Source organism: Acartia tonsa, chromosome 1 (genome assembly GCF_053477335.1).
Source record: "Acartia tonsa isolate MP-2025a chromosome 1, ASM5347733v1, whole genome shotgun sequence".
NCBI classification, from domain to species: Eukaryota; Metazoa; Arthropoda; class Copepoda; order Calanoida; family Acartiidae; genus Acartia; species Acartia tonsa.
The window spans coordinates 15,666,288-15,687,389 of record NC_137260.1 but is presented as its reverse complement, the minus strand read 5'-3'; the positions used below and the strand labels follow the sequence as shown (position 1 = coordinate 15,687,389).

General features: G+C 37.4%; 1 protein-coding gene and 1 non-coding gene across 2 annotated transcripts in view; both read right to left on the bottom strand.

The window, feature by feature from the left end:
* LOC145326566 (protein lev-9-like) overlaps positions 1-21,102 on the bottom strand; it is an 80,322-nt gene that overhangs the window by 5,956 nt on the left and 53,264 nt on the right. Inside the window, exons 22-25 of the mRNA XM_080169940.1 lie at positions 19,697-19,781; positions 19,272-19,379; positions 18,803-18,832; positions 12,082-12,184 (exon numbers count right to left, since the gene is read on the bottom strand). Of these exons, the coding sequence (XP_080026066.1) occupies positions 12,082-12,184; positions 18,803-18,832; positions 19,272-19,379; positions 19,697-19,781 (326 nt within the window). The remainder of the gene's footprint in view (positions 1-12,081; positions 12,185-18,802; positions 18,833-19,271; positions 19,380-19,696; positions 19,782-21,102) is intronic.
* On the bottom strand, positions 18,000-18,140 carry LOC145333024 (U4 spliceosomal RNA). The gene has a single exon (XR_013884412.1). It is a non-coding gene; the product is annotated as a U4 spliceosomal RNA (small nuclear RNA).

The window sequence follows — 21,102 nt, the reverse complement described above, 5'->3', positions numbered from 1 at the left end:
TGGTAGAGATACCCTCCCCCAAAATAGTTATAAACCTTCTCTGGACCTATGTGGACTTTGCTGAAAAAAGGGGAACCATTAATATAATAGGATGATAATAGTACAATAGCCCCTATAATTATGAGGTCTGTATTTTAATCTTTTTAAAAAAAGATCACTTGACTTTGGTCACCTTTTTTGGGCTATAATTTGTACAGTACATACCTCCTTGTATTGCAAACCCGGGAGGAAAGAGACTAGACATAGGCCTAATTCTAACATCAGTCATCATCATTTTAAAATAACGTTTTCTTATTCGTTGGCTTTACAACTTTGGGAACTTTTACTGAATTTTGATAGGTTGATTGATAAAGTTTTGAAACGTTTCAACCACAAATTGTTATTTACGCAATGGTTAATAAATTGATTTATCGGTCATTGTCTTTTCCCTTTAGATCCCTGATTGCCAACCCTGCGGGTACAAAACATTGAATTCAAGATAACCTTTCCTCTCTCTCCGACTATTTCAATCTGCCTGACTTTATTTCTCTGTGATAAAATATTCAGTTTCATATTTTAACATCATAGAGAAAAAATTTCCAGGCATCAAAAGTTCAGAAAAGCCTTTTCTCTCTTATTTAAAAGAGAACACATATATGGGCAAATTTTGTAGCAGCAAAGCTGCTCTAAAAATCTCTCTGTCTAAATGGGAATATTTTCAATTGCTTTAGTGCCTACTTATGTAATAATAATTCTAACCAATCGGAACATACACTATAATTCACTTTGTACGCCGTTTCATCAGAAATGGATATAAATGAAAAATGGTTTTCTTGACTACTAACTATTATAAATTTCTAAATCTTTTTTTGTGAATATTTTCTTAAAAGCATCAGCTCTTTAACTCCTTATGTCCGTTTGTTTAGCTGTTAAAAATTGTTTGCTTCGCTTCTTATAAAGTTTGAAATCCTTGTTTAAAGATCAAAGCTGTGATAATATTATGAGGTGTTGTTTCATGTTTCAGAAGATGAAAGTTACTTGAATAATAACAATATAATCATGCTATTTTACAATGCCATGCACAAAAAGAATACATTCTGTCTTAAAACCTATTTTCAATGACATAGAAGTTTCTTTCTAGACAAATACTAAACTTGTAATAATTATGGAATACAAACTTACATACATCCAGCTACTTTAGTATTTCAAACAAGTAAAAAAAAACAAAGATGATAATATCCATAAGTAGCGAAGCACAAACAAATCATGGATGGACAAAAGGACAAAGTGAGTTGTAGAGCAGATGTTCAGTTGTCATATAAAAAGGAAGTGAAAATATGCGACAAAAAAAAATAGTATTTGGAAGCTTGACCGACATACTAACGAACCAAGTTAATTATAAACTGGATGCTCCTTGGTACAGGGAATCACTATTAAAAATTTCAGCTGTCTATCTCAAATAGCAGTAGAGAAAATATCAGTTTACTTATCAAGTTAATTATGGAGTAGCTACGCTACTAAAAAATATTACTAAACTAATGCATGGTAAATATAAAAGAGAAAAGTAATATAATTAAGAGAAAAAGTAATGGAGTAATGGTTGGTAAGTAATTATTGAAAACTTTTAGAATTACCACATTACCACTTTAATGCAAACTTTCTGGGGTCCTAGGATTCTTACAAACAACTAATAACATATCAGTTACATTTGTGAAGTGAAATGATGGCTCGGCGTCGGCGATTTGATGTTTTAGATAAGAAAAACCTATCAAGCATGAACCCCTTTCCCCTTATTTTTAAATCAATTAAAAAAATGGAGGAGGGAGGTCCTACGCCCATGATATGCGGGGGCGCCTAAACCTACGGAGCCAATACCAGAAGTGCCCTAACCTTGCGCGGCTATCCAGAAAACCTAGGAAACAACTGGCTTTTTTTTTGTGGCTGAATTAAGAATATTGCGGCCAAGCTGTTTACAAAATTAAATAATCTAATTTATATTTTTTGGAGGGGTTTGTAGGGGATAATAACCATTCACAAACTAGTTGAATTACTCAGATAACTTGCATCTTTATTAGCATGTACTGTAATTATTCATGGAAAAATTATCTTTAGAATCAAAATTTATATAGTGGTATTGCTTTATAGCAGGGCGTACTTGGAATATTTAAAAAAAAGTTGAAATTTAATTCAAGTTTGTTCTATAATTAAGTATCAGCTCACTTAAAATACCAGGCTGTAAGTAATTTACAAAGCTTAAGAAAATAATTTTATTTTAGCACTTTGAATATAAAGGTTAAAAACAAAGCAAAATATCTTTATATTTTACCCAGTGAGGAAGGGGGGCTGTTTATTAAATTAGTCCCCAAAGTTTAATAATAACGTTTTCTTATTCGTTGGCTCCACTTTGGGGACTTTCATTTTATTTATATGGATGGTTGAATAAGTTGAGTGTCCAAATGTTTTAACCACTTATTGGATTCTAAAAAAAGGGTTAATTTTCATTGGGGATGTACATAAACTTATCGGCCATTGTCTTGTCCCTTCTTGCCTTTCTCTTTATAAACATTATTTCAATTAATCTAATTGTGAAAAATATTGGCAGTGGGGAAGGGGGGGTATAAACCCACCAATATAAAAATTCCCACCGGTACAAGCCCTGCCTGGATATTTGTGCACTGCACACCAGTCCTACACACACACACACACTTATACACATACACATACACTCACATTCATGCAGTTTTCATTTCTGCATTTGCAAATCATGTACACACAGACACACACACACACACACACAAACACAGACAACCCCTCACACACACACACACACACACACACACAAACACACACACATATATTATGATTTATTTATTACAGTATCAAAAGCAGTATTTTCAATATGATTTCTATGGATGTATATTTAATTCTTTTTGATGTTTATATTTAACGAATGCTGAGAAAAATTCTTGTAAAAAATTGGCAAAAAACAGGGATTCAGGTATAGGACAATATTAAATTATTCCCCCATTTATGAAAAACAATGTTACCCCTTCTCTAGATAAAGATATAGGTGGAAAAATTTGATACTTAAAAGTTTTTTAGGTAAACCAAAAAGACGTAATTATAAAATTTTGGGTATTTTCTTATCTCATCTAAGAAATCAAATCTGTTATATATTTTTTAGAAATTTACTTTCTTTACGAAAATTTGTTTATATACATTACATTACATACATATATAGGTTTTTTGTTTGAAGATAAAGATTTTAGTATTATAAATTGATTGAGTCCTTCTTTTTAGGAAAAATTAGATAGGTTAGGGATGATTTTTATATTGAAGCCTTTGATATGTTTAAAGCTATTTGTCTATTCAATAATAACTTATTAACCATGTTGATATGATAACAGCACAAAGATATGACAGGGGAATCTGTGTAAATGTGTGCATGTTTTTGCCAATAATGTGGGGTTTGCAAATTTGTGTGTGTATGTGTAAATGTGTGTGTGAGTGTGTGTGTGTTTGTGTACACAATTAATGCAATTTCCTTGCTTTTCAGAGATTGTGTTTCTTCGATTACATTCAAATCTTTTAAGAAAATTATTAATAAACAAAGTTTTTACCACCATTTAAAAATTCAATCCAGTAGGTTAATTCCATCATTTCATAATTAAACTTCATTATCCTATACTCGTATGATCGTGTGGTATCCGCCTAGGTTAAATGGCAGACACCCGAGTTCAAATGACTACGGCAGTGCGAACAGACGTGGACACGTATATTATAGAGAAGCTGCGCTTCTCTAGCAATCACTAAATAATAAACAGAGTCTATTCAGATGTTCCTTTATTCAGGGTCTAAGGTTTACTAAAGTTATATACAACAAACAATAAATACACAGATTGGAATAAGTAATCATAAAGCAGAATCAATATAAATACATATACAATAATCAGATTGGGCAATAATGATCCCCCATCCCTGGAAAGGGTGGGGGAACCAAACAATACAGCTTAACCATAATAAGGCTGTCAAAATCTATCATTAATTTTAAGGCATAGGGAGGGGTCAGCTGACCCCTTCCCCAGTACTCGGGGGAGGGCCCTCGGCCCTTCTCCGAACCAAGGTCAGGGTTGCCATAGAACATGGCTCACGGCTGCCGAATACCACAACTCTCCCCTCGGAAGGCTGGGAGGGGGTTTCCCTGCCAGACTTCCGACAGTGGTTGAGGCCTTCTGCCCGCTCATTAGGGGCTATTATGTACAAGAGATAATGATTCAATGGAATCCTAGTGGTGATTTTCAGGGCTGATGGGCCCCCAACGTGGGGTAGAAGGTAGAGGCTGGCTTTTGTTGGGCACGTAGCTTGGCGCCAGCGGGTGTCAGGTTGGCATGGGGCGCAGCCGCTGCGGGACCGGTCAGCAACGGGGCATTCTGGCTGGTGTTGGCAGCGGCTGGGGCACTAACTACCAGGTTGACTGTCTGGGCGACAGCCTGGCCTCCCGAGGGGCCGCGGGGCTTTCCAGAGTGTGGCCCAGGCCTGCCTGGGCGGTCATTTCCACTATCGGCTGATCTCATGGATACCATCTCCTCGGCTGCTTCCCGGCCAATAGGAATGGCATCCCAGTCCACTGAAAAGTCCCGGGACTTGGCATGGGTGAGCCTGGCCCTGGCCAAGGCCTTACGATACAAGGTTGGGTGATACAGGAATACTTGTGACATCACGTTCAGGGCGGCTCGTACACCTCCTTGTGCAGCTGCCAGTGAGATGATGGTTAAGTCTCCCAGCAGCTTGAGGATCAACAGCAGCAGACACAGTATGGCTGCGCCATCTCCCCACTCGTGAATAGCCTGTCTGAACCCAGCCCAGACATCCAGGGTTTCCTCCCCTGCCTCCGCCAGTCGGATAATATTGTAGGACACGATCCCATGGTCTCCGGTGGCTGAACAGCTGCCTTGCTGGACGCATGAACCATACGACAGGCCGGTCAGCATGGCGGCCTTATACGCCGGGAACGCTAGTAGCTGCTGCCAGTCATTCAGCTCGGCCTGAGAATACAATCCTCCTGAGCTAAAGTCATCTAAGGGCTCGGTCAGCAGCTGCTTGGGTGTATCCAGCGGGGGCGGCCTCTTCTTAGGTGCAGGAGTTAGCTCTATCCATCCTTCCTCGGCGTGTACAGTTAGGGGGTAGGTGGAGGAGCAGGGAATCTTGGTGGCGTGGCCGCTATACACCTTTGTCACGGCATCTACAAATCCTGTGGGCTCCACCGGCACCTTGTCCCAACATTCATTGCTCTCCCTTACCACGTACTTATTACGTTGGCAGGTAATCTGGAGCAATACATCTCCCCTCAAAATAGAGAACGTGCTCCCCTGGACACGCACCGGATGGGCCGGGTCTAGCTGCTGGAGCTTCCAGCAATTGGCCGCTACTTCTTCTGCTGCTGCGCTTCTCATTCCAGTTTCCAGGGTAAATCCGATGTAACCTGCATGTATCTGGGCCTGGAGGGGGACATCCACGTCCCTGGCCGATACTCTGGGCAACGCTGCTGCGGCCGGGTCGGCTGCCACGAACAATGCTGGGTGGTTGGTGGCATGGGCCTCAAAGTCGCAGTTCACTATTGAGGTGGGGGTAGTCATGTTGATGAAGAATTGGGCCTGATGGTCAACCAGGAACGCATTCATCACCAGGCTGGGCTGGAGGCTGCGGATCAGCCTCAAGGGGCAATCTCTCCCCAGGTGGTCCCACACGTATGTGGCCTCTCCAGTGATACAGGACAGCTCGGAATGGGGACACTCTAGGGTCAGGTGGTCAGACTGGGACTCCACCCGTCCGTTCTCAACTACGTAGGTCTCTTCCTTGACCAGCAGCTGGACTCTCCCTGCTGGCTGGTGGCGCTGGCTGACTGGGGGTGACGGATGTCACCCCTCCCTCTGGGGCTGCAGGCTCGTTCCAGGGTCCAGGTATCTCGGTGGCGGCGACGGTTGTCGCCCCAGGCACCAGTGTGGGGGCGCTGGATAGCACCCCCCAGTCTTCACAGGTGGCGGCGGCGGGTGCCGCCCCAGACATCAGCTTGGGGGTGCGGGGTCGCACCTCTTGTCCTTCCCAGGTGGCGGCGCCGGATGGCACCCCATACATCGACTCAGATGCGCCAGCTAGCGCCTCTCGCCTCTCCCGCTCGGCGGCTGCCAGGGCCTCCCCGTACACTGTCTCGGTGGCGCTGGGTAGCGCCCCTCCGCTCTTGCTGGGGGGACTCGGTCTGGCAGGCCCCATCATGTTGAGGCTGAATGGTTGAGGCCGCAGGACTTCTGGCTCCGCAATGTTGGTTGGCTGCACGAGCTCCGGTCCCAAGTGGTTAAAGCTGAAGCCCAGGCCAACCCGGTTGGGTTCAGCCGCTCCTCCCAGCACGTTGATCCTGGCTGGGATAGTCCCAAACTGCGGCATTCCTTCTGATTGGCCCGCCGCGCTGGGGGCGGCTGCTTGCTGGAGTGTTGCTGGGGGCGCGCTCCCTTCCATGTTGGCTACTTGGCTGGGCTTCCCTGAGTGAGCGCCCTTGTCAGCTACACGTCTCCGGCCGGCTACCTGGTCCCAGTCAGCCTTGCACTCGGCTGCCGTATGGCCTGCGTAATGACAACGTTCACATTTGGCAGGACGGTCACGGCGTGGCTGGGTGCGTCGCTCTTCTAGGCTGACCTCCATAGGCGTAGGACAATCTCTGATTCGGTGGCCCTTCCCATGGCAGCGGTAGCAGCGGCCTGGAATCTTGTCGTCTGGTGCAACCTTCCCCATCTGGTGGAGACCCGGAGCCAAGGCGCCAATCTCCATTGGCTCCGACTCATCGTACTGGGGCAACTGGACGCTGGCCGATCCCGTGAGCCCGTCGGTGGCGTCCACTAGGCACACACCCTCCTTCAGCTGCTTGGTGATCATGGTCACGGTGAACATGGCTCGCCTCATGTACTCAGGTACTGAGGCGATCTCATGACCCATCATAACGCATTTCACATTGGCGTTGCGAATGCCGCGATTTAGTTCATCTATCAATAACTCCAAATCTTCGTGGCTGTAGGCCTCCCGGTACAGCGCACACTTTGTGGATATGTAGGCTTGTATAGGCTCCGTCGAGTGTTGCCTGTAGTCTCTGAAGGCTTGCTTCAGGGTCTGAGACTCATAGGCTGGACGAAATAACATTTCACACTCGGCCTTGACTTGTTCGTATGTCAAGGCTTGGCCTGCCTCTCCAAACAGATGAGAGGCCATCTCCGCCGCTTGCCCCACCAGGGATAGTAAAAGGGCGTTGCGGCGGTTCAGTGTGTCATGGGGGGGTACATGGTAAGCCGCCCATGACATCTCCAGCCTCCGGATGTGGGAATTCCAGGATTGCTTGGGCGGTCCTCGGTACTCCGGCAGGTTACTCAGCATCAGCTTGCGGTACTCGGCTGGAGCCGGCTGGGGATCATCCTGGAGCCATCCTTGGAGCTGGTCGCCTCCTTGCGCTTGTGGCTGCTCCATCGGGTCAAAGGTTCAGCGGCGGGACACTAAGTTTTAAGTCAATACTATAGGTTGTTTACACTTATGGCTTTCTAGCCTAGCAGCCAATACCGTTTATCACTTGGTTGGTAGTTTGAACTACAAAGATCTAAAATAGGTGTACACTAGGATACTTGTCACTAGCTTCTAAGCTTTAAGGTAGGCTGGTAGGTGTAGATAGTTGTTGAGGGTCTGAACTGCTGTCAGGAACTGATTTGGTTTTCCTTATCACACTATAGATAGGAGGGAGGAGCTTGCAAGTCTTTTTTTTCTAAAAATATCTCTGTTGTATGCTATGGAGTAGCTCCTCTCCTGTGTGTGTGTGTGTGTGCGTGAAATCTCCTTTCCTTGCAACGCGCCTACGCGCCGTCAGATTGCGCACACAGGTAAAACGCGCATCTATCCCTCAATCTGCTCTCTCATTGGTCCGCTTTATCTCCTTTGTCCATTGAATTTTTGTTGCGTCCCAAGCTCCGCTGCGCAACCCGTGAATTGCGCTCCGTTCTCCCGGTCGCTATCTCCGCACAGTGGACGGACTTATCCAAGTGTGGGGAGAAGGGGAAGTGCGTGAGGGGACGGGGTAAAGCCGTCCTTTCCCCCCTATGGGGAGGGGGGTGCTGCAGGTTTGAGGTAACTGGGTGGTGAGGTAATTGTGCTTCTTCCTTAATCCTTGGCTTATTCTTATGTCACCTCAATTGTATTTGCTTCAATTTATGGTGGGCCCCTCCCCTTCCGTTGGGATAAGGGGGTGTATTTGTCGTGCTGTAGGTTTGGGGTCAGATTGTTTACCAATGCATTGTTATCTTACATCTAGGTTCTATTTTTGGCTTTATCACAATACACAACAAATTTGTTTACCAAGCCCTGCCCATAAATCTATTGTTCAGCTTTCACACCAGGGTGGTAATCCATAAAATCTGATATAATATCTGTTTTTCTCAATGGGTGGCTGCGCTGTAGCCTCTCAGGATACTTGGAGTTAACGTAGTTTTTCTTCTGCTTGGTACACTACACTCGTATTTTCGCTCACAGCTCGCAGCTATTTGGCTTGTTTCAGCCAGTCGGCGGCAGGGAATGTCCCGTCCTGCAGCGCCGTGGGTCCGAATCCGGTTGGTGGCGGCAGGGAATGTCCCTTCCTGCAGCGCCGCGGGTTCGGATCCTGCTATCTCTTGCAGTAAATGTTGGCCTATTTTCAGCCGTTTGCACTTATTTGGCCTGTTTCAGCCCGTCCGCAGGCCTGTTTCAGCCCTTGAGCGCTCAATCCTCCGTTAGATTTTGGCGCTTTTCGCGGTTCTCCGTCAAGTTTTGCTGCTCTCCGCAGTCTCTCGTCCGATTTTGTTACTCTCCGCAGCTCGGGTTCCGCCACACTTAGTGGTCTTTTGCTAGGTTTCGCTTCCACAACTGCCGGATACAGAGTTAGACCTTGCTATCCAGGGTGGGTAATTCAGGTTGCTTGTGTCAGTTTTGCCAGTTTCACTGCTGGGAGTACCTTAGCCTCAGCTGCGCGTCTGCTCTACACTTGTGGTTTGCCGTAATCTCACACAGCTGTCACCAAAAGTTGTGGTATCCGCCTAGGTTAAATGGCAGACACCCGAGTTCAAATGACTACGGCAGTGCGAACAGACGTGGACACGTATATTGTAGAGAAGCTGCGCTTCTCTAGCAATCACTAAATAATAAACAGAGTCTATTCAGATGTTCCTTTATTCAGGGTCTAAGGTTTACTAAAGTTATATACAACAAACAATAAATACACAGATTGGAATAAGTAATCATAAAGCAGAATCAATATAAATACATATACAATAATCAGATTGGGCAATAATGATCCCCCATCCCTGGAAAGGGTGGGGGAACCAAACAATACAGCTTAACCATAATAAGGCTGTCAAAATCTATCATTAATTTTAAGGCATAGGGAGGGGTCGGCTGACCCCTTCCCCAGTACTCGGGGGAGGGCCCTCGGCCCTTCTCCGAACCAAGGTCAGGGTTGCCATAGAACATGGCTCACGGCTGCCGAATACCACAATCGCTCAAATTAGCTCAAAGTTTCAGAAATATGCCTTTTTATATGAAATTACGAAATATGGATGAAATTATGATTCCTTTCACGACCAGAGATATACTTTAAAGACACAAACACAGACGAACAGGCATTCAGAAAGTCTTTCCTTTAAAAACAAAGTCGGAATCATTTTGGATAGTTTTGCTATAATGCATAAAGCTTATTTAGTAGTTTTGTGTTCACATCTGGTTGGTTTAAAATTGAGAGCCAAGTTTTGACTTTTACTACAAGCTCTATTATCAGATTTAACAGAAATGTTTCTATTTTGATATACTTGCGGTTGAGCCCCTATTATCTAGGGGCTCTAAATTCGAAATGGGAGGGGAGAGGGAGCAAAAAAAGTCTAAAACCATCTAAAGACTTAAATATGGAAAAAAAAGGAGTCTACAATATTCCCGGGAGCTCCCCTTAAATTGAGAACTCATAATTAGTGGTGAGTGAGATCTTATTAGACAAACAAAAAAAATAATGTTTTATAGAATATTAGCGGCTGCTTACTAAACCTAAAGAATATTAATATTAGAGAGAATCTCCTTAATAGAAAATATTTAACATTATCATAGGACATGTTTTAAGTACAATCAAGTCAGGCTTTGATCAAATCTAGAATAATAAAAAAAATCCTAAATCAATGTAAACTAGGGGGTTGCTTCCCTGAAGGCTATAAGGAACTTTAGGGGTTGGAATGATCGACCCTCAATCCAAAATATTATATAATATTGTAACAGGATGTGTGTTTGTCTATATGTCTGTCTGTTTGTTTGTACCGAATGATCTCGGTAACCGCTGATCCGATCTGGTTCTCCTTTACAGGGTAGCTTTTCATAGGTACCGGGAAGGTTTTTATCTATTTTGGGGGGAGGGTACCACCACCCTCCAAGCGAAATCACAAATTTTTTTTTTACGTATAGAGACTCCTACGCAACATAGCTAGGTATCGTAGAAACTTGAATTACAACATAGATAGGTAGTTTCGTAGTGTTTTCAAACAAAACCAAACATTTAAAGTGCCAATAGAGGCGATTAGAGAGATTCTTTGTTTAGAGAAACCGACTATAAAAGCCATCAAGTATTACCAAAAAGTTCCCAAATGGATTTAAAACTGTTTATGTTACCTTGTATTCTGTTAAAATGCTCGTTACTACTAGATGTACTAACTTACACAATATATTGAAGTTTTAGAGTAGATTCACTTCTTATAAGGAAATTATTTTATTTACTTTATTAAAAACCACAGCAATAACAATCTAATTATATTTTTCAATTTAAAAATACCAGATAAGTGTTATACAGCAAGAATAAAAAATTTATAATTACAGACAAAAAATAAGTATAGAGTAGCTGCTCTACTAAAAAGCATTTTATGGTTTTTAATCTGTTTGTGTAAACATTGATATTCTGGTGAGTAAACACTGCAAAAAGATTTTGTCTGGTTGACCACGGATACATGGAACAAATATTATTCCTTATTGTTGTAAGGATCTTTTGAAATCGATTGTATAAAATTAAGATTCCTGTAACAACCAGATGTGAATTCTTAAAAAAACTTTGCCCTACTAAAATTTTAGTGAGGCAAAATTATCCCCTCTAAATTTTTAGCTTGCCTCAACGATTTTAGTGGGGCAAAAGTTTTTTAAGAATTCACCTCAGAGCTGTACATTTTTGGTGTACTGCGTTTCTGTTATCAAAAAATCCTACTTGTGTAAAATGTTTAGTTAAAAGATTATTCTGTTTAGAATGAGAATGAGGGTATATTTCTTTTAGGGGCGGTTTCTCTGGGGAGGGTGGAGGTACCCTGCCCCAAAAAGGTAAAACCGTTCAAGGCCCTATATAAAGTCTCCCTCTTAAGAAGAGACATATTAGTCCAGCAGTTTGTGAGATCTTTTGCTGCACACAGACAGTCACACAGCCAACCTGTAACTTTTATTTTGATTTACATATCCCTGTAACCCTGTGCTGGACCTAAATAAACAAATTTTAGAATGCAAAGATTGGTAGACCAAGAAAATCCCTTTTAATCCCAAATATTAATCCTTTTCATTTCTTCCCCTTTTACATTTTTTTTCTGAAAAGAAATGTAGCTTTGTCCCTAGCATCTAGGACTTTGATATTAAATTGATATGAAAGAGGGAGAAAAATGGCCTGAAACTATCCCAAGACTTATAGCCTAAAACCATACTTGGACCTCAATCGGTTAAGTTATTAGCGAGATCTTAATGTACAAGCAAACAAAAAACTCACTAATTTATATAATTGACTAAAAAAACTTTATCATGAGTATATTTTTAGCGTCTTTAGTACCATGAGAGACAACTACTAAGAGTGTAGAATCGATCTCGGATAAAAAATTTGAAATTACTGGGTTTTTTAAATCTCGGAAATGTAGAAAATAACTCCAAATCATATGAACAGTAAGAAATTTATTTGAAACCCATAACCAAACCTATCTAGCAGATGCTATAATTTGACTGACGGGCAGACAGACATCACAATACGTTGTGAATGATTACCTTGATATTAGCTCCATGAATATTGATCTGTGGCCCTCCTTTACCCGGCTTCAAAAGCTCAATTTGCATCAGATTTGTATTCGGCATCTTACATTCATCCTCTATACACAGGGTAAACAAATACTGAATTAAAGCTTTTTTAAAGCGAAGTTTTTCTATAATTTGGGCAGTTCTGTCTGTCCATCTGTAACGGTTAGCTTTTTTATTTAATTTAGACATGATAGAATTGTTCTCTAGATTTCATACTTTGGATGATTATTCCTATTACAGTTATACAATCAGTACTAGAAAGTCCGTGCGTCCAATTATGCTGATTTTTAACTTTTTTGACAACAACTTTGAGTATGATATAATTTTCCTATTCATCTGATTTTTCGATTAATGAATAATGATTCCAAGGACAATAAGGTACAATATTATAAGAATTGTATCTCTATAATCAAATCTTAAAAGTATGTATTTTTACTGTATTCTGTTTTTACGCAATTATGCAATGTTGTCGTCCTTGTTTAAGCTAAAGATTAGATTTACAGTAGGGTCATTGAGTTTTTTTTTCAGTAAAAGAATAGTAAAGTCTTATGAATAACATTGAGCTATTTATTACAGTAGTCCCCAAAGTTTTATAATTACGTTTTCTTATGTCTGGCATAACAACTTTGGGGACTTTTATTGAATTTTGATTGGTTGGTTTATTAAGTCGATTGTCCAAACGTTTGAACCACTCAATGTCATCTACAAAAGGGTAATTTTGTGTATCATCATTAGCGATTAATTCATTATCCAATGTCTTATACCATTAGATCCCTGCCTAACCCTAACTTCTAATTTAAACTCTTTATACATACAGACAGTAAACAAATAAAAATAAATTTAACTGTCTAGTCCCACAACTACTTAGTAAAACAAGGATGAAAACATCCTAGGAGGGGGGGGGGGGTTATTAGGCTATTTATTACACTACCTAAATAACAAAATTTTATGACAATATTTTCTTATTCGTTAGCTTAATAACTTTGGTTGGTTAGTTCAGTAGGTTGAGTGTTTAAACATTTCTACCACTAATTATAAAATACAGAAAGGATATTTTTGTGTATCATCATTAGGGATGCACGTCAATTTAATAGCCATTGTCCTGTCCTTTCAGTTTCCTAGGAAACATCCATAAAAACAAGCAAAAAGTCTAACAAACGAACAATAACTCGTGTAGTTTGCATTTTAGAAATAAAAATGTTCGACGTAAAACTGCATGAATTAGGATGTTTACTAATGCCATATCTTGATATATCATTACATCTTAAACTTATTGTATAGATTCATCACTTATTGTGCCTTATAGTATTAGAAATTAATGATAATTAAGTCACATAATAAGCTGTTGTCAAAATACCAAGAAAAAATCATCATGTTTAATGGACACACGGACCTTCTGGTTATGATTATAAACTATAAAGTTTCTAAACGCATTCTAGATTGTACCTAACTGTTGTAGAAATCATCTCACAAATTTGAGAATGTTCGTTTGACTGACTTAAGTTTTACCTTCTTGGGTATTGAATGCATTTAGGGACGGACGGACAGACATACCTCAAATGTCAAATAAGAGACACATAACGTGTTACGTAACAACTTTTAAACTTTGTTCTTCCATAGTTTGAAGAGTGGTCTATCTAAAAAAAGCTAAAATTTAAAGAAAAAAAAACCTTTAAAAGTATATGAATTTCTTTTTAATAGGATGTCAGTATGTCCGTTTTTAAAAGATATATCATAACAAAGAGTTTTTTACCAAGTAAGGTAGGAATATATTTTGTGTTGACTTAAACAATAAACCATATTGCATCGTATTATAAACAGGTTTTCGCGTATAGTAAATTGGAAAATTGAAATATTAATTACAATGTTTTGGTCAAAAGCTCGGGACAACAAAATTATCATTATTTTTATGATTTTTATTTTATTATTCGTAAAAAATGTCTATAATTCAATACGATGCATGTTTTTCATAAGGCTCAAAACCAGTTCTAATCCAATAGATAATCTGCTTCGAAGTCACATGGGAAAACAACATGAACAGTCTGCCAGCTTTTTGACTATTTTTTTTATGTTTTCCTATATTTTTAGAAACTTATCTTTACCAAAAGAATTACAAATATGACAACATCGAAAAGTAGCGAAACACAAAAATCAAGGATGGACAAACGGACAAAGTGAGTTATAGAGCAGAAGTTTAGTGATAACAAATTTAAAAACATTTTAAATCACGAAACCTTTGATTTTGTGGCATGACTTACTCGTTGACATGCTCATTAGTTTAGAGATTCTTTACCCAAAAAATCAGCCTTATATCTTGAATAGCACCATAGAAGATTTATATTAAGAACTAAAAGACGGAGAGACAAAGTAAATTATAGAGTAGCTTCGCTACTAAAAACTGTAATATATGAAAATATTTGATACCATAGGGATAAAGCTAAGCCATATTACGCTAAACGGGAAGAATATTTTTTGCAATAATACTATGTACTGCTAAAGTATAAATGATACTAGCGGCTACGCCCCTTGCATCTAGAGGATCTGTATTTGAAGGGGCAGAGAGGGGCTAGGAAAAAAGGCTTAATACCACCCCAAGACTTAAATATTAAAATAGAATAGCCTAAACCATCACAGGACCTAAGTGAAGCTTACCCCAAGTAGAGTACCAATCGCTTCAGTAGTTACTAAGATCTTAAGTTTTAGACTCAAAAAACTTGGTACTTTAAATGGGTATCAGATAAATTTCAACCCCAATAATTTGCCTTGAGATTTATGGGATTTCTGAAATTTGAAACAAAAAGTTTATTACTGGCTTTCTGAGTCGGGCTTTCTGTATCCTACTCCTTTAAATAATAGGATAATATGAGCTTTACTATAGTAGTTTTTAAAAATAGCTAATCAAATTCTTTTTTTTAGTAAGAAAGCTACTCTATAATTGGACGACTTAACATCAGATTTATAATTCATTTTGTCCGTTTGTAAATCCATTTTTTTGCTTCGCTTCTTATAGATGTAGTTATTCTTGTTCTAATCTTAATGAACAAACAGACAGATAAACATCCAATTACTTTATATTCGACCTATTGGTCCATATGCATGCACAAACAAATAAAGAACCTTAAAATTATTTCAAATTTTTATTTAGAACAATTTTTCATAATTTGATTAAACAAGAATAATTATAATCATTAATGAGCGGGGCCTATTTCATTCTTTATTCGAAGCAATGCATGCAGATGGACCAATAATAAACAAATATTAAAAAAAGATTTAAAGAAATTATAACATTTAAAAGCAAGGACCATCCAGAGCATAGCTTCGAAAAAGAAATGGTCCAAAAAAAAATTTAAACATGAGACTAAAAAGCGTCAGCCGCGACTAAGCCTCAAATTAAAACCCGTTTAAATGCTTTGAAAAGAGGTATTTATAATTGTAAAAGGGCGATTTCCCTGAAGCTTACAGGCGGCTGAGCCCGGCTGCCGTGCCCTGCTAAAAAGGCAATAATTATATAAATATGTGATATTATATGTATAACTAAAATTATACACATAGGACCTCCAAAGAAATTTGATGTGTAAATTTCCATTATCCATTGCCTTATTTTTATTCCAGTATGGATTCGAAACGAATAATTTCCGCTGAATTAGAACAGGTTCTATGCCATACTGGAAAATCATGTATCGCATCATATCAAGATAATTTTCTACAAATAATAAAATAAAAATCACAAAGTTAAAACTAGTATAAATCATATAATATTTTAATTTTACTATCCGCGGAAACCTATCTATAATACGAAGCGATAAATTATTATTATCATTTATTAAGTATTAATATCATGAAATTTCAATTTAGCAAATACATTGCCAAGTTTAAAACATTTTATAAATCAATTAGTTTGAATGATTAATAAATTATTAATGTAAAACCCACAAATTAAATGTTTAATATCCTAAATGAAATGTATATTATACTCAAGTTTAATTTTGCTTTAATTATCCTAATTAATTGAATAATGGTTTTATAATTAACGAGAACAGATATTCAGAAAATAAAATATATCAAGTACAATTATGTCCATAAGTAGCACAGCAATAATAGGCTTGATATATTGAATGAATTACAATTATTGGTGGAAAAGTTTGAAGACAGGTATTATCTATATAATTAAGATATCAAATTGAACCCAAAGGGTTTAAATTATCTTTATAACACAGTTTCTAGCTTTCAACTATGTATATAAAAGTAATACGAAAGATCTCGCCTATCACTGAACCGATAGGCTTCTCCTTTACAGTGAAGCTTTTCATAGGTCCAGTAAAGGTTGATACTATTTTGAAGGGGGGTACCGCCACCATCCCAAGGTAAGTCACCCCTAGAAAAAAAATTTCTTTTTTCTTTTTCAAAATAAAAAGTTAATGTTGGAGTTTCCCACCTTTACTCAAGTGCCCCTAGAGGCCTCTAGAGGTATAACCACTAGTTTAAAATATTGAACCGAACATCAAGAATGTTATTCCCTTTCTTTAATTTGTTAAAACTATTTTAACCTAGTTTGCTATGCCACTTAAGTTTTGGAGCACTGTAAATGATTAAATTCTATTTAATTTAGTTTTTCATCTTCTTGTCCATTTTTAATAATAAAAACAAGTTAATTTTGAAGACATTCTCATTCATTCTATTGAATTTTTTAAAAACAAAATGCTTACAGAATCTAATTCGCCGAAAAAACTAGGTATGTTCAATATTATTCCAAATTTTATAAATATTTCAATTTTATTAAAACAGGGATGATAACATCCATAAAAGCGTAGCCCTACAAATCAGAAAGATCCATTCTTAATAAGAACATGTTAACATTTTGAGACAATTTTTTAAAATTAAAAAAATCATCATATTTTAAAAGAACTTTCATGTATTGATTATAGAGTTGCCACGCTTTCTATGTTGTATCTAACTGTAACAGGAATCATCATTCCATTATAGTACGAAGCTTCTCTTTTAGGGCATTTTTTAAATCTATCAATTATAATAATATGATAACCCTCTAAGTCGTTGAGGTCCATACAGATTATTCGGAAAGATTCGCTTGTTTTGGACTTAATCATACTTTTCATCATCATTGTTTTTTTCATATTTCATATTAATTCTAAGCCAAAAGATCTAAGCTACATTAGACTATATTTCATGCATGAATATTTCTAGGTTTTGTTACATTTGTGCTTATAACAAGAGCAGCTTATTGGTCGTTCATTCAGTAGGAAGTGAGGGGATGGAGTAAAGGGGGAGAAGGGTGGGGGGAGTCGTTACAGCTACAAGTTTCACTTTATTAGAGTACTTGATAATCTGGTGTAAGATCCACGTAATAATAAATTCATTGCAGCAATCAATCTTCATAAAAATAATTAGGTTTTTGACTGAGGCTTAATATTTCAGAAAATACTCGTCGGATTTTGTTGTATTTTTATGTGGACCCTCTTACATGTCTTGGGGTGGTATTAGGCTATTTTTAGTTCAATCGGCAGATGTCTACTTATGTCAGTTTGTACGCTATGGCTGTTTTTATGTGAATAATAACAATAACATGTTTGCCAGAGATTGGGGGAAGGGATTAATGTATAGCACTGGTACCCAAAGTTTAATAAGTTTGTCATACTTTGGATTTAAAAATTTTTTGTATTCAGTTGGTCATGTTAGCAAAATCCAAAATTTTGTATAGGGGTTATTTTTGTTTATCATTATTGGGGAGGTATCAATTTAACATCCATTGTCATACCTGTAGTTCTCTTATATTCCATAACATAAATTTTTAGCAGGCATAATTTCTGTATGTTTTGTTGTTAAGAATGAATTTTATTCAATTTATACAGTTTTGAATTGTTAATTATTTGCTCCCGTAAGAGCCTTCAGAAATTGCCTCAGGTGATGATATTTCACATCTCCAGGGCGGGGTATTGGTTATAGTTTTCAACTAGCAATAACAGCACCTCTCTGATCGATCATTGGTTACTGTATCGTCACTGCGCAAAGTTAATTGATTTAATTACTGTAAAATATCATTATGTATCATTTTCAAAATTAATATTACCCTAAAATTTACTTATTTACTTCAGTTAAAAAGTAATATAAAAGCTTTTATTTAATAAAATTGAATTTGTTTTTAATAACTTGTTCGTAATAAATCCTGTTTGCACTTTGTAACAGTCATTTTAGTTTTTGTGCTGAGTCACCTAACGGTGGAAAGTTAAACTACATAACAAATCTTTTACTTTCTATGTCAAAAATTTTCTGAAGAGCTAATCTATACAAAAAGGGGCGTGGTTACTCTTAATGCAGAATTAAAAAGAGGCGGAGCTTTTAAAATCTGATAAACCCCTCTCAAAATAATATAAGCTCCTTCGTTCAAGAGTAGAAGAAGAAATTACGTGAAAATAAATATTCTTCCTTTTTTGTGAGCAAATTCTGTCTTGGATAATTTGAAAAACATTTGGGGAAGATTAATATATTGTTTATTGTCCTCTTTCTCACTTTAAGGGATAGATAGTTGTTCCTCTGCCTATTTGAACGCTGAACACACCCTTATTATTGAAATAGTTATTTGTTTGTTTTTTTAGATTAGATTATAATTGCTACTGGCCCACTAAATTCTAAGCACAAATGAAACATGGAAAACGGTTTTAATGTTTACTTTCCTCTGTCTTTTCTTCTATGGCGCTCCAAGCTCCTGAAAGTATAATACTAATCAATTTTAATTAGTCAACATTTAAAAAAAATATGCATTTTTAAAATAATTCCCATTTTTCTTCCTATCTATTTATCCAACTAAACCAAACGCAATCGTCCTTGCTATTTATAACGAATAGTGTATTTCTCTATTTTTTTTATCAGTATATAAACAATCAACCCACTCCCACCTGGTGAATCGCTGTGCACTCTTTAAAATTACCTAATTTTATTTCAATTCCATTAAAACATTTTATCTTGTTATTGTTCTCTTTTATCTAATTACCCATCAATTTATCTATCAGTGCATCTTTTTTTTCCTGTGCCTAAACACAGCTATTGAGCTATCAAATACATAACTCGATAATAAAGCAATAAACAATTTTTAAATCATTTCAAAATAAAGGGGAAAGGGGTTCTGATGAAAATTGCCATTTTACCTTTTAATTCTCTTTTTCTTGCCCTCAGACCATTTTGTATTATTGTGTGATAATTCTTTCACAACTTCTTCTATTTCTGAATCTTTTATTGACCTCTTATCAAGCCATCTAAAAAATGCTTTTATTTAATTGTTTTATATTGAATGGACGATTTTCTCTCTCCATTAATACTTTTGCTTTAGAATGAGAAGAAAACTTGGGCTCCGTTGTTTTAAATTGAAAGAACAACTCAATAGTTTAACAAAAGCATAATCATGATACAATGAAACTAATGATACATTGTTTTAATTCAATAGGACTTTTTTAACACAATGTCCAATAAGGATGATTGTCTATTATTATGAAAAATTTAATATTTAATATTTAAAAATTGTTATAAGAAGTTAAATCTTTAAAGTTTTAAATGTATAGGACTATTCTATCACCTGATATTAGGATGATTATCTGGAATACAAATAGGAAGAAAATTAGGGCTCCATTGTCCATCTACGCAAGTTGCACCTCGAGGTCCTAAGCAAAAAAATATATTCTATTTATACCAAACACAAGGATGACAACATCCATAAGTAGCGAAGCTCAAAAATTATAAATGGATATCGGAAAAAAAATAAATACTATAGAGCAGTGTCATACAATAAAAATTAAATTTGATAATAAAGGGAAATCATGAATCCTATAAAATCACGCAACCTTTAAAATCACGAAAACTTAAAAATCTAGGATTCAATCTAGCCCCGTAATTATTAGACAAATCTTAATGAAACTTTTTGGAAATATGTAGAATATAAGCACATTCGATCCCTGATAATTTCAGCCGTCAATCCTGAACAGGAATCGAGAATCATCACGAAAACCTAAAAATCTAGGAATCGATCTAGCATCCCAATAAATAGACAAATCTTAACAAAACTTGGCGAGAAAATGTTGAATGTATAAGTAATTATTCTCTAAAAATTTAAGCTCTCTATCTTCAAAAGGAGATGAAAAAATCACAAAACCTTGAAAATCTAAGAATCGATCTAGCACCCCAAATAACAGACAGATGGACAAAAAAATGTATAGATTAGATGAGCATATGTTATAGGAATCTGCACTAAAAATTTCAACTGTCTATCTTTTATACAAAAAAGGTTCCCAACACTGGATCTAGGTAGTTGGTTTACATCTATAATTACACATTTATTAGCCTCAAATCAGCCACCCTAGGCCTCTCTTATTTTTAACCACCACACGTCATAGGTACCCACTAAGCGAATTTTAGCAGCTCTAGCCTTTTAAATTCTCATTCAACCAGCTTGTTCAAATTTAATGCAGCACCTGCAACAAACCGCGTGGATTCAAGAAATCGGAGAAGTTTTTTATTTGCAAAGAACCCTCAGTAAAAGCTATTAAATTTTAATTCAGCCACCCTCTGCCACACTGGCTTAACCAACTCTTAGCCGCAGCCATCTATCTATCTATCTACATATATATATATATATATATATATCCATGTATATCTAACTATCTGTCTATCTTTCTACTCACCATGTGTCTATATTCTCTATCTATTTATCTACTCAACATGTGTCTATATTCTCTATCTATCTATCTACTCACCATGTGTCTATATTCTCTATCTATCTATCTACTCAACATGTGTCTATATTCTCTATCTATCTATCTACTCAACATGTGTCTATATTCTCTATCTATCTATCTACTCACCATGTGTCTATATTCTCTATCTATCTATCTACTCAACATGTGTCTATATTCTCTATCTATCTATCTACTAACCATGATCAATTCTATATTCTCTATTTATCTATCTACTCATCATGTTCTATTC